Source organism: Gavia stellata, chromosome 30, assembly GCF_030936135.1.
Source record: "Gavia stellata isolate bGavSte3 chromosome 30, bGavSte3.hap2, whole genome shotgun sequence".
NCBI lineage: Eukaryota > Metazoa > Chordata > Aves > Gaviiformes > Gaviidae > Gavia > Gavia stellata.
In genome coordinates this window covers 979,725-993,025 of record NC_082623.1, presented here as the reverse complement: position 1 = coordinate 993,025, position 13,301 = coordinate 979,725, and the positions used below count along the sequence as shown (strand labels likewise).

The 13,301-nt window shown below is 45.3% G+C and overlaps 1 protein-coding gene across 5 annotated transcripts in view; it reads left to right on the top strand.

Moving 5' to 3' along the window:
- PPP1R12B (protein phosphatase 1 regulatory subunit 12B) overlaps positions 1-13,301 on the top strand; it is a 127,427-nt gene that overhangs the window by 87,752 nt on the left and 26,374 nt on the right. The window contains exon 1 of one of the 5 annotated variants that reach the window (XM_009813714.2): positions 8,665-8,790. The exons of the other annotated variants lie outside the window; for them this stretch is intronic. Coding sequence (XP_009812016.1) covers positions 8,689-8,790 — 102 coding nt within the window. The 5' untranslated portion in view covers positions 8,665-8,688. Of the gene's footprint in view, positions 1-8,664; positions 8,791-13,301 lie in introns of those variants that run through there. 5 annotated transcript variants of the gene reach the window in all.

The following is a 13,301-nucleotide window of genomic DNA, read 5'->3' as shown; positions in this document are numbered from 1 at the left end:
GGCTGCAGGGAGGATGCCTCTCCTGATATAGTTGAAGACATCCTCCAAAAAATCTGATCTGTTGGATTAAAATCCCCGCATACAGCAGTAGATGTCTGGGTAGCCCTTAATGGCTGTCGTGTTGACACGGCTGTCAGCCTTCTTCGAGAGTAGCTGAATTGTGCATGGGCGAGAGGAGATGGCTTCAGCAGATGCAACTACTTCTATTGTACTTGGTGCTTCCTTTCTAGCCTTCTCACCCGTCTGCTGGTGAATGCTTCTTTGTGGCGCTGTGGCAAAGCCCCTCTGAAGCCGATAGTCCTTGGTGCCTGGATGTACCGTGCAGAATGGTGCAGTCCAGTGTTTAGGTAGTAAATGATTTCTCTCCCAGATACATCCAGAAGGAGCAAAAAGCAGAAACTGTATTGCCAGATGGCTAACAAGGAATTGAAGAGTAATCTAAATTTGTTTGGAAAACTGAAGTCAAATTCCCTGGCAATAAAATATCCTTTGGAAACTACCACTGTAGGAAAAATTGTGTGTTCCAGTGATTCAAGTGTGGTGATGTTGTTTGTCCCCCTTGTCTTTAAAAGGTCATTTTTTGTTCTGAGTTTATATCCTCCCACATGCTTCTCTTCAGAAAGAGCCTCATATTTAAAAAGTCATTGTTAGTTTTTTTGCTTTTGGACATGGAGTTTTCCCTTCTAGAAGTAACATTATTTGGCAGAAGCTACTTCATTATTTGGTAGGTCAAGATGGAGAATCCTTAAGCTGCAGAAGTCCTTCCTGGCAGGAATTTCCCACCAGCTTTGATTTAATTCACGCCTTGGCACATTACTGTTACTTATTATAGTAGGTACCTAGCACATAGCTAATGCTGGGCACTGTTCTGGGTTGGTTTTATATATATATATAGGCTTTTTTTCATTGCTCCTAGACTTCATCCTTGGGAGTGAACATAACCCTTTGCACCACAATCTGCTGCTGTTGAAGGAAGGCCAGAAATAGGCTTGAAACATAGTTAGATAGCAATGTGTTGAAGTTATACATCTGTTTGGCCAGTGGCACTAGAATATCGCTTTGTGTCAGCCGGCTGCTTCCACAGACGAGCTAACAGAAAGGTTTTATAGCCGTGGAGTGGCTGGGGCGGCTGGGAGGTATGCACAATCTGATGAGTTTAGATAAAGAGCAAAATGGATCATGACTCTATTGTGAGTTCCCTGAGATTTCTGTTTCTCTAGGTCATATTTTGGAAAGTCCCTTAGCTTGAAATAGCTATGTTTACATCTGGTTCTTATATTAGTGTTTGCTTTCTCAGTTTCCCTGACACGGCCTGTTAATATCTTTGCAAATTTCTGCTACATTCCTCCTTTGTAACTCAGCATGTTTGTGCTTCTTCATCCTTTGCAAGAAAGCTGGATCGAGGAAGAGGGAACCTGTCAGTAGACACTTGCAGAGTGCAACTGCTGAACAACCTCGACTGGAAAATATTATGTTCTAACACTGCTTTATCTTTAATGGTAGTAACTGGATGAAATCACTTGATTTTTGGCGTGAGCAATGCTCAACACTGGACTTCTGAGTGGACAGTGGAAAGCATCTCTCCAGATTTTATCATCCTGCTTTTTTTGAACGAAACATGGTATTGAGTTCGGGAAAGAAGCCTGACTGTGAAAAGACAGAGGCAGGTTTTGGGTGGACATGAAGCAAATTGTCTGTAGACATCAGTCTTCCTGCTGGTGTGTAGACATCGTGAGGACCATGGCATGAAAATACGCAGTGCTGGGGTTGCCCCAGGCCTCTGGGTTTGTAACCGTGGTTGCATTTACAGCCTTGAATGGAATCAAATCTGTGGTCTCGGAGGCATTTATTTTTGGCAAAGTAGCGACTGCCACATCTGTCTCTAACAGGAGTCCATTGCTGCAGCACTGTTTTATTGTTGCTGATTATCACTACCATTGCCATCCATTTCTGTAACCTCTCACCATCATCCCTCTGGAGATGATGAACTCAAGACAAGTAAATCATTCTCCCTCTTCTGCAAACTTCTCTTTAAATTCAGTTCTCAACTTCTGAAGTGAGGGAGGTCCCCAGAGGTGTCGGTGAACACCCCTGCTTCTCGTCCTATTATAAATCTGGATTTGAGAGTTGGAGGCACCTCGTCCATTCTTCCAAAAACTCAATTCTGCTCCACAGAACTGCTGGAAGACTTTACTCCTGCATGCATCATTTGACGCTTACAGGTGCTAAAATGATGTTCCTGTGCTCAGAATGGTGCTTTTTAAACTCTTTTCCCTACTGCTTTTTCTCTTCTATATTTATAAGAAAGCAAAAATAAAATAATTCTGAAGTTTTATATTTAAAATGTGCTATTCTCAGCCCACACTAGAATCATCTGCTTCTACTGCTTAATGCTAATCCAGGTATGGCTAATGGGTATAGCTTCCAGCCTTTTTATGATAAATTTAGTGATGGGAATAAAAAGTGGGGGAAGAATGATGCTATGTGTGCAATTATAGACTGCCAGCTGCTGTGTGTGTGTTTGGGAGGAGAAGGAAGATCCTTTCCTTCTGCTTGCTATCTGCGAGACAACGCCAGATCTGCTCATGGGAATCCTAGTCAGTGCACTGCAGATGAAAGCCTGTTCACTTCTACAGTTTGTATTCCATTTATGGCAAAGTGCTGCAGTGCCTTCACATCACGTTTACAACACAGCGTATTGCCTGACCAATAATTTCTTTGCTACAGCCCGTCAGCCTTCTGTTGCTGAACATAACCATTACTGCCTTTTTCAGTTCTAAATAAACCCTGTGAAGCTATAATTGAACCTGTTAAAGCTTGCATATAATTTTAAAGTGATTTATTTACAGTGTTTTAAAGTGGTTTTTATACAGCATGTATTTTCAATCAACTTTTCATTACCCAAAATAATGGTGGGTTGGCTATTACAGTGAATACAGCTGCTGCAGCCTTCACCCTGAGTTGTCCCATCTAACGGCAGCCCTCTGGATTCTTACAGCGTACCTGCAAACTGGAGTACAGTTCATAGATAACAGAGAGTTAGCTGGACAAAAAAGAAGGTTTATTACAACTTCTAAAGACTGGCTTTTCGTCACGTCTCCTGGGTTAAGGAACAGTGCTGCTAATTCCAAATCAACTCATTATGCACTGAAATGAACAGTTTCTCTACAGCACCAGCAGAATTTCTTTGCACAAAAAGCGATGGGTACAGTGAATAAAGATGGGAGAGCAGGAGGGTTAACAAGACTCAGCCTTTTCTTTGCAGGTGAATTCCTTTCCAAATTTTTTGGTAATACTCTGGAGACTTTTTACTGCAGGATCCCATGTAGAGGAAGAAACGACTGGTGTGCAGGTGCCCGAGGTGCACAGCAGTACTGTAACCTTTCATCTGACTGTGGAGCCCTGCACGTTAAAGCAAAACGGTATTTTTGGCTTGTCAGACCCAATCTCAGACTGATCACGGGCTTTTCCTTTGCAAATAACAATGCTCCCGTCTGGTTTGGACATAGTGGAAGACAAATGCAAGGCAAGAAAGAAACTCTTCCAGTGACAAAGCAGTGGTACCGTTTAGTGTGTGCAAAGACTGCACATTATTTAGGGCTTAAATAATCACAAGTATAGGACATTCTGAGGTGAAGGAAATCACAGGATTTATTAAACTTTGCCCACAGTATAAATGTTATTACAAAGGGGAGGTACAGTATTCTTACACTATGGATTTCAGTTTTGTATGCCAATCCAGTAACATAAAAGCAATAGGAAATCTAATCTAGACTCTGTTCTCTGTAGCCCACATCGATAGTTCAATAGTTACTGGGTTTTTCATGTTTAAACTGAGTTTCTCTGGATTTTTTTACAGAACTACTTTAGACCCAGAACAATTTTTTATGGGCATATATTGGCTTTGTAGCCTGGCTCTTGGAAACAACTGCAGGGTAGTTTATTTTGCTCCGTTTCTCCAGAGAAGTGTCGTGAGAATAAATATGTCTTTAGAATTGATTTAAGTATTGCATAAAGTATGAATTACAGAGTTCAGTGTTGCCCTGGACTGGAACACGATTCAACACACAAACAGCGCACTCTCCTCTGGCGGGTGGGAAATCCAGAAGTGAGGGTTGTGGAGATTTTTTTAATTGAATAGCAAGCAGCCAGACTCTGTGGAAGGGGGTACCAGCGGTGTCTAGGGTTGCATTAAGCAATTAGGGGGGGTTCTCTGCTTCTCAGAGAAAAGTGAGCAAAATGGCCTCAGCAATAGGTTCAAAGGAAAACATGAAGCGTGTTGCCTGTCTCTCCCCCTTTGTGCTGCTCATCCCGTTGGGTCATAATTCGCATCTTGTGTCCGTGCAGTACAGCCCCGTTGTTCTTGCATTGCTTGGCCCAGCGTAGGAGAGGGTCAGAGAAAGGGCTGTGCCACCGGGGAGGCCCCATCCTCAAAGGCTGAGTGTGTCAGTCCCAAGCGTACCTAACTTAAACTGTTCTCTAGCACTGAGGCCAGCTGGCAAGGAAGGCTCATCCGTGTTACTGAACCCTCTTACCCTCCAAATCAGTGTGGCTGTGTCCAAGGCACCCGTTGGGAACGGTCCCCGCGAGCGCCCAGGTTGTATGTGGAAGAGCGTTGGTTGGCCAAGGACAAGACGATGCCAGAGACCTTCCAACAGTTCAGTGGTCTGCAGGGTTGTGTGCTGGTGCACGGGGATGGTCCCTGGCTGTGTTTAATTTCACAGATGTGGCCAAGGAGACCCTCTGGGAAGGTATGTGGTGTGGAGAGTGTCCTGGTGCTGTGTGGCCCCACTCCATGTCTTCAGCTCAGCCCCTCCGTCAGCTGAGCCTTATGTAGCTGGAGACATCAACGTGCTCTCCAGTACGTGCCTGCTCTGGGGAGGCAGGGAGGTTTGGCTCCGAATGAAAGACGACAGCTGAATGGGAAGTTATTCAGTCATGTACAAGAGTGTGGTAAAGCTGATGTGGAAAATGACAGCTAGGACTTTGAGGACATAGTTTTTGGATAATTTGTTCCAAAAATACGAACTACTCCCCCTCATCCTTCAAGTTTTATTAGAATTCTGGCCTCCCAAGAGGGCTTCTCCTTTCCTTCTCTGCACTCCCAGAGAACATGCCATGGGCTCACATCACCCTGCACCTCTGGCTTGAACTCCTAGTTTGTCTCCCATTTTTCTCTACTGCAGGTTGGAAAGTTACAGTGCTGCTTAAATTTATTTTATCAATGTCACGTTCTGTAGGTGAAGATACTCAACACAGATAAAAGCGGTGTTTGTATTTTTCCCCTCAAATACTTAGCTCAGGGCTTCATCCTCTTTCTGGTACATCATTTTCTTGGATATGGGTCCTCCTCTCTAACTAGTTAAAAAAAAATTGAGTACAAACACAGGTGGCATTACCGGAGGGAGGGAGGGAGGGAGGGACGGGCACCTGAAAGGAAAGATGTCTGAAAAGAGTGGTCATAGTCAAGACCATTGCTCTAAGTATAGGAAATAGTTGTGCTGCTGTACTCAAAGATGAGAAGAAATTTTCAAGTGCTATTGCCCAGAAATGCGCTGCAGCATGAAGTTACAGGATTTGTGTCCAGTGGTCATGGAAATGCTCACTAAGATGATTTTTTTTTTTTTTGCATGTCTTTCTGGTAGCTATATAAATATTCCCTAGCGAAGTAAGCAGCACCACAGCTACAGCCCAGACCACGCTGCTGGCTCCTACTGAGGAATATCCTTAACAGACGGAAACAGTCAGATCTAAACCGTGACCTTGAATATTACAAACATCAGGACAACAGCGCTGTAAAGGAAGAGTCAGGTTTCATACTTAGACAGGGGAACACTTGAACGTAAACCATACAAAACAGCAGGAGGAAACCCTTAAAGTAGGCACCTTTGTTGAAATAATGATGAAACCTGGCATGTTTTGCCATATTGCATCTCATTCTGCTCTCTTTCTCCTGGCTAATAAGGATACTAATTCTCATGCCACCCCTTCTCTTTAAAATGAGTTACTGTCCACCAAGATGGGTTTTGTCGATCTGTGAGGCATCTGCACTCGATGACTAATTAACTTTTAATTAGTAGGGAATAGAAAGCTCAGGTTTTGTTTGGTTTGAGGCTTGGGCTGCGAGTTCTGTACTTAAATGTGGATTTTGGAGCTTTCCCACCCCTCCTCAGCAGAAACGGGACCATGGAGGGATGCAGCAACGATTCATTTAGGACTGGATGGGAGGGGAGGCAAAACCCTGCAATTTAGAGCTGTTTAACTCCACCTTGGTGACTAAGCTGAGCTTTGTCAGCCTTGTAATTGGGATTGAGACACTCCAGTCTGCTGGTGGCCACACGGGTTAGCCCAGTTTCAATTACTCGTACTGTTTTGAAACCCCAGAAACTGAGACTCGTACAAAAGCTTCACCCGCGTGTGCAAGTTCTCTAAATATGCATTTAAAATGTCTGAACTACCTTGTTGTTGCTGCACGGCAGAGTCAGACTCCAGACTGCTGGGAGAGGTGGAGGTTGGGGGTGATGAGTGCAACAGATGGAGGCTTGAAAGATCAAGGTCCTGCCACAGTCTCCTTGAGCAGCGGGGTGCCTGTCACTACCTTCTTGTGTGTCTGGACTTAATTTCCATACCTTTAAAAGAGAATGCAGAAATATTGCCAGGCAGAATTAGACTCCTCCAAGCTTTCTCCCCCCCCAGGCTCCTGCAGTCAGTGAATAATGTATCCCCTCCTTTCTCCCTTCAAGTAGAAACCTGATCTCAAAGTGACTTTCCTAGAGGAGGACAACCTGGCAGCCCCATTTCCCTCTCTCCGTGGTCACACAGTGATGCTGCATCACCCCTGGATAGTGGAGATGCTGGATGGCAGGAGAAGTTAATGGAGCTGCTATTCCAAGCACCCTTCCCCAACTATGTATGTCAGTAAAATTACACGGTTGCCAAGCAGTGTGCAAAAAAGGGGCAATATTTCAGATCAACAGAGATATCCAAGTGTAGTAATACTCTTAAAATATTTTTATATAGATATTCTTCTGCACTTGCTAGGAAACGTTTCACGATAAAGCAGCCTGTGGAGCTGGAGCAGAACGTGCGCTGCAGATAGGTTACCTCCAGGCACCCAGCAACTTGGTCAGTAGCCTGTTCGGGTGGGTGTGAATGAGTCTGGATGAGGACACATCCTTCGGGGTGGTACTGGTTCATTAACACTGCCTTATTGGAACTGGTCCAGTGCATATACCTGGGCTGATGCCTTTCCAGCAAAGAAAAACGTAGATTTGCAACCTTATGGTTGCAAGACTGTATTTAGTGTATGAGGGCTGTTAAATCAGCACACCCGCTGTGTGTTTGAGGGCATCTTTCAAATGAACACCCCATGTGCTTATTCAGATGGGACATGAAGGACATCCACTTGCCTTTGCAGTGAACAGTCTTGCCGTCTCTGAGTCGCTGCAGAGAGCGGCTTTCCGGTGAACTAGCTGGTGCAGCAGCAGCACAGCTCAGCAAAGAGCTAGCTGGAAGTTTGCTGAGAGAGGTACATGCTCTCCCCACCCTTTTTCCTTTCCTCCAAGCTCATCTCCCCTCCTCCTCAATCCCAAATGCTCGTTTGAATGAGTGTACATTACACAAGCTCTGCGTCGCCTTCTTGCAGCTCGAAACAGGCTTATGAGCAAACAACAAAAATCCTGTTGTGCTGCATGAGTGTGTCCTCCCTTTAATGGTATGAACTGCTCCGTGTCCTTTGAAATATCTCCCTTTGTCGCAGCCGCAAAACGCGTGCTGGAATTTAAGCCTTGCAAAGTGCCGTCAATTTGCCTCCGACCTCCCGCTCGCAGCCCGCCAGGCCTTGGGAGCTTGTAAGTTATTTTCTATCTCCCCCCCCTCTTTTTTTTTTGTTTTCTTCTTTCTTTCCCTTTTTTCCCTACAAGTGGCAGCCCAGATCCCAAGCTGAAAGTGAATCGCTGCTGCTGGCCGCCCTCCAGCATTCCTCGAGGAGCGAGTCAGGATCTGGAATGTCAGAAGGCAGCGGCGGGGAGGGCCGGGAGAAGCCTGCGCGTGGGTAACGGCGCCCGGGAGGAGGAGGAGGAGGACGGAACAAAACAGAACTTCATCTGGACTGCCCCTTTCCAAACCAGCGTTTGTTCCTGATTTATGCTTTCGCGTTTCGCTTAAAGCATGCAGCTCTGCGCAGTGACGGCAGAGAGCTCACAGCAGCGCTCCGGAGTAAAACAGGTTTTGGTTTTCTTTTCTTTTTTTTGGCAAAAGCTTCGTGTCTAGATAAACCCTGACGGTTTTCCAGCTCTCACTCTTGCGCTGGGAGTTTTTGCCTCCTGCAGTTTTTTGGGGGAGATCACTCTGGTGCTGTGGTATATGCTCTGGACGAGGGGAAATGTCCTTTTGTGGAGAAGTTGGGACGGGGCCCCGCCGGTGAGGCTGGCACGGAGCAACGCCCAGCGCTGGAGCACAGCGAGTCCTTGACACTTTCTCCTCTTCTTCTCGGACAAGAAACGTTGTGGAGCCTCAGCTCTCCCTGCAGCAGATTAATGCCTAAAATTATACACCCTAAACAGCAGGGTTTAATTACCAGAGCTGTGAATAGTTTAATTAGTTTGTTCTGACCTTGGAAGAAGGACCTGCCCAGCGCCGTAGAGCAAGACTTGCATTGCTTCTCAAAGACACCCAGCCCGCGAGGCCATGTCGTCCTTGTACACCAGGAGTAAAGAATACACTCGCAGCAGGAAGGCTCAGTCAGATTCTCCCCCGTCCTCTCCTTCCCCGATCGCAAAGACACTCAGAGTAAGCAGCTTTTTCCTTTCTGTCTTACACCGAGACCTGCTGGGCACGTGCTCTGAGCAGAGACCGGTGGTGGTGGTTTGTTGTCTCACCCTTGGAGACCTGTGTCTGTGGTTTGCTTTGGAAAGAGGATGGTTTAAATGAAACTTGGGAAGGTGCCTCTGCAGCAACAGGTTTTAAGCAAGCTGCCAGAGCCCTTGCACTGGGATTATTTGCGTTAATGGCTGTAGGGAGTTGCTGTGATGGTAGTTTCCCCATTTCGCTTTTCACAGAGACATCGCTCTCTTGGTAGGCTATTGCTGGACGAAAACCTTACCGATGAAAATGAGGCAAAACCTGACCAGCTTGTTAAACTGCGCTCTCTCCATAAACGCTTTGATACTGCTGGTGAAATGAGGTTTCCTATCCAGCTTTCACCCTTGGGGCTGTGCTGACCTGTGGTATAGTTTAATAATTTCAACAACAACAAAAAAATGAAGAAAACCACCTGTAGCAGGAGGCAAGTCAAGGTAGTTACCTAGTCCTCCCCAAACCGGAGCTGGTGTCCGCATCTACCAAGGTGTTTGAAAGTGGGGAACATTTCGTAACAGTATTGCTAATAGCTCCGGAGTCATGGGAAGGGCTGTCACGAAACTCTCCGGGTCTGTGTCGTTACACGGGCAGTCTCTTCACCATCAAGAAATATTATCATGCCGGAGTCAAAGCCTGGAGGAATAAGTTTTTAAAAGGCAGGCTAATTTTAGATGTAAGCATTAAATTAATCTGAGCACTGGTGTTTGCTCAAATCAGACATGCATTGTCTGCTCCTTTTGAAGTGACAGATCTTGGTCTGGAAAAAGCATTGCTTGAAATATGTAAAAACGGCTTTAACCCGCTGCCGTGGTGTTAATGGAAGCAGTCCCTGACCTCTCAAACTTCAGCCTTGACTGCTTTCGTGTCTGCCGGTTGCCCCTGGGCTGTTGACTGTTTAACCCAGGAGCAGGAGTCTGTGCTTTCTTCCCGTCTTCAGTCAGAGTATCTCTGGGGAGGTTTTAGATAATCTAAAACTATCCCCTGCGTGCTTAGGTGGACTTCCTTCATCAGTTTTTACAGCTGTGCTTACCATCCCTCCGTGAATTGCCACAGTATTGATAACCAGCTTAATAGCAGGTGGGGAACCTTTCAAAGGTGAAAATGTTTTAATTTCTTTCAAAACCCAAGTTTTTTTAGATCAGTCATGTTCAGCATACACAGACTGACTCATTTCCCCCCCCTTATGCATCTAGGCATATAAACAAGCAACAAACATCTCGCAAGAGCCGTGACTGCTAATTCATGGTGCATGCCTGTCTGCTTTGATGCAGACTAACAGGAGGTGCTGGTTTTCTCTGTCGATAGCCGTGATGGGATTGCAGGCTCTTGGGGGGCCCCATGGGTGTTGGAGGAGGTGGTGGGAGCTCTCGGGTGGGTCAGAGGCAGGAGGTGGGTACAGAAAGGTGCGGGCGGGAATGGGAGGGCCTGGAGAAGAGTTTCCTTCAGCTTCTCATAGCAGTGGGATTTTGGTGAAAGCAAACACGTGAGCACGGAGATCTTGGTGGTTCTTGCAGTAGTGGTGGTAATGCCGGCTGTGGCTCCAGAGCATTGGTGTGGGAGAAGCCAGACTGGGAGTGCAGCAGCATCGACTCACAAGTCAGCATAGCAAACAGTCCTGGTGCTGTCTGGGTTATGGAAAAATAGCCCATGCCTTAAAAGGCTAATTAGGGAAGGATTTACTTCAGGCTAAAACAAAGTATCTGAGTTAACTCTTTCTCCAAGACAAAGTAATTCTGCCATGAGCAAGAGAAATAATGGAGTGCGGTTTTCTATGGATTTTTCCCATGTATGTATTCTGCCCCACCCAGTCCTCCCCCATGCCCACAGTAACAGCAGCCCTTGCCACAGGGTGCCACCAGCCTTAATAAAACAGGTAGGAATGTGATATCTTGGAGTCTTTTATCTTTCCATCCAGTCAAGATTGATGCCAGCAGACCTGTGGACTCTAAACGTTCCCAGCTGAGCAGGGGTGCGAAAACACATGAGCAGGCGGGGAGCCTCACGCATGGTACAGACATGGAAAAAACCTCTTAGAGAACCAGTCAAAGCAACGGAGGCTTTACTTATTCAGGTGTCAGTGCCAAACGGCTGCATTCAAATGTCATTTGCAAAGCGGTTTCCTATGGCATTGCCTGCTGCACTCGCCCTGCTGCTTGTAATGTTCCTCTTTAGGTGTTCTGGTAATACTGCATGTGGTTTTTTCCACCTTTAATTGATGGGATCTCCCCAAATGCACAGCTGAGAAGGGTGAGCACTTGGCAGTGAACTCATACAGGTCATAAGCAAGGCAGTACCTTGAATAGGGCCTGGGAGCAAAGGGCAGGCAGAGGAGATTCTGCTGAGAGCGGGATGTTGGTGTGTGACCACCTCCACGTGCAAGGTCAGCACTGTCCTATTGCCCCTGAACCTCCGCAAGCTAAACTACTCAATTTCTTGTATCACAACAGAAGAGCCCAGAATCATAGTCACCAATACAGAAATAGCCAAGTAAATCCTGTTAAATCACCCAGGGTAGATGTTGCTAGCTCCACCTTTTCAGTTGCTTTAATGAGGTTGTTGCTGGAAAGTGGAAACTCAAATCCCTTTGAAATCAATTCAGATCGTCCCATTATTTGGCAAAAGCTTCTGTTTTTGTGGCAGTGGGTACCTTTTCATCACAAGTTTTGCACCATACTGTTTTAGCTCGAGGTTTCTCTTCCTCAAAAAAATACTATTCGCATAGTCAGTTCCAAGGGTGTAATAGGCAACCCATGGTACGAAACCTGTTGTGCATAAGTAAGCAAATATGGCAGGATTGAAAGGACAAGGGTGAAAACAAGGACTGAATTTTCTTTTTTTTTTTTTTTCTAATCATATTTATGCTGGGCCAGTTGTTTTTTCATAGGAAATACCTTGTAGTTTGTGTTCAGGCTCATCCCTCTGTTTGTTATGGTGCTTTATAACCCTTGCGTTTCCCCATGGGATATCGATTAGGTAGGAAAATGAAAGCTAAGGACAACGCACAATCCCAACTTACTGCACAGATTGTAATTGCCACTGTTCAGTTGTTTCCCACCTCTTTGTCAACAGACGTTCCTTTCTTTGGCAGACTGCTCCTTCTTGTCTTGTCATTTTTTGCTGTAAAAAAGACCATCAAAACGTAAAACCCTCCTCAGCGTGCATGTGGGCTGTTCGTTCAATAGTGGCTGCATCCCTCTGGCTGCCATCACTTGATGGTTGTTACTCACTCCTCGAGAGACTCTACGTAATTCTTATTGTGCTGGCTGTATTCACGGTTTCACTACAAGGCTTTTTCCCTCTGATGTTAGATTGCTCCCTCATTAAGCCACCTTCACTGCTTATTACTTGAGCTTTCCAGCCAAATTTTTGTCAGTAAGGACTCAGCAATAAAGTTTTAAGTATACTCAGTGGTCTGTACTGATTGATTTTATTCTGCCTTTTATTGGAGTTTCTGAAGGAGCTGCGCTAAGTGGAATATGGGATGCAAGAGCATCACCTTGTATGGGCCGTATGTTTTCACCGAGTCACTTGATAGTAATACTTCAGCATAAAAAGCAACGGTTTCCAAATTGCTGTCTCTGTTAGTGAGCCTCTCCATCAAGCCCACGGTTGCTCTAAGCAGTGATTACCATGGCAGCAAATGCTTCTAATCTGGGTGCGATTTTTGATGTGGACACGTACATCTAGAATCCAAACCAAATCTTAAAGGGAAAAAAAGCTAGTGCACAAAAATGTTAGCCGTTTGAGCTGCAGATGCTTGGCATGCAAATAAAACCAGCATTTGGGTATTAATACATAAATAATGGTATAAAATCTTAGAGGTCTGGTAATGCGACCAAAACAGACTTCTTTTAATCAGTGGGAGATGTCCAGGAGTGCTGAGAAGTTGGTAGAAATGCCCGATCAGATTGCAGCCTTCGTAGAGTTTTGAATATAGATGTTTCTGACGGTCAGTTTTCAGTCAGTGAGGGCTTTTGCAACAAGTTTTATCCTGTTTTGGATATTCACGGTAACAGGTTTATTCTCACATTAGGTTAGACTTGTAGGAATCATTTGGCTTGGTGTGCTGCTGCTGCAAATGCGTTGGAAAATAAAGAGCATTATGAAAATGTTTCTCCAGGAAACTTTATCTTCCTGGGTTTCCATTTAGTGGCTTGAACTCATTCTAGTTGTGATAAAAATGATGCTGCATAAATTGGATTGGGGTCAAACAAGTTGTCTCATGACATTTTCTATCTCATTTTTGGATTGCTGACTACTTATGCAGTATTTGCGGAAATGCTTACCTCCTCTCCCATTAGCCAACAAAAAATGTGGGATACTGAAACTTGAACTTTAAGGCAATTAACCTTAGTCTGCGTTCTTCAGGACCCTGATGTGTTTATCACTGCTTATTTCTCAAGCATCATATTCTTTAGATGTGTATCAGTAAGACATCCTTC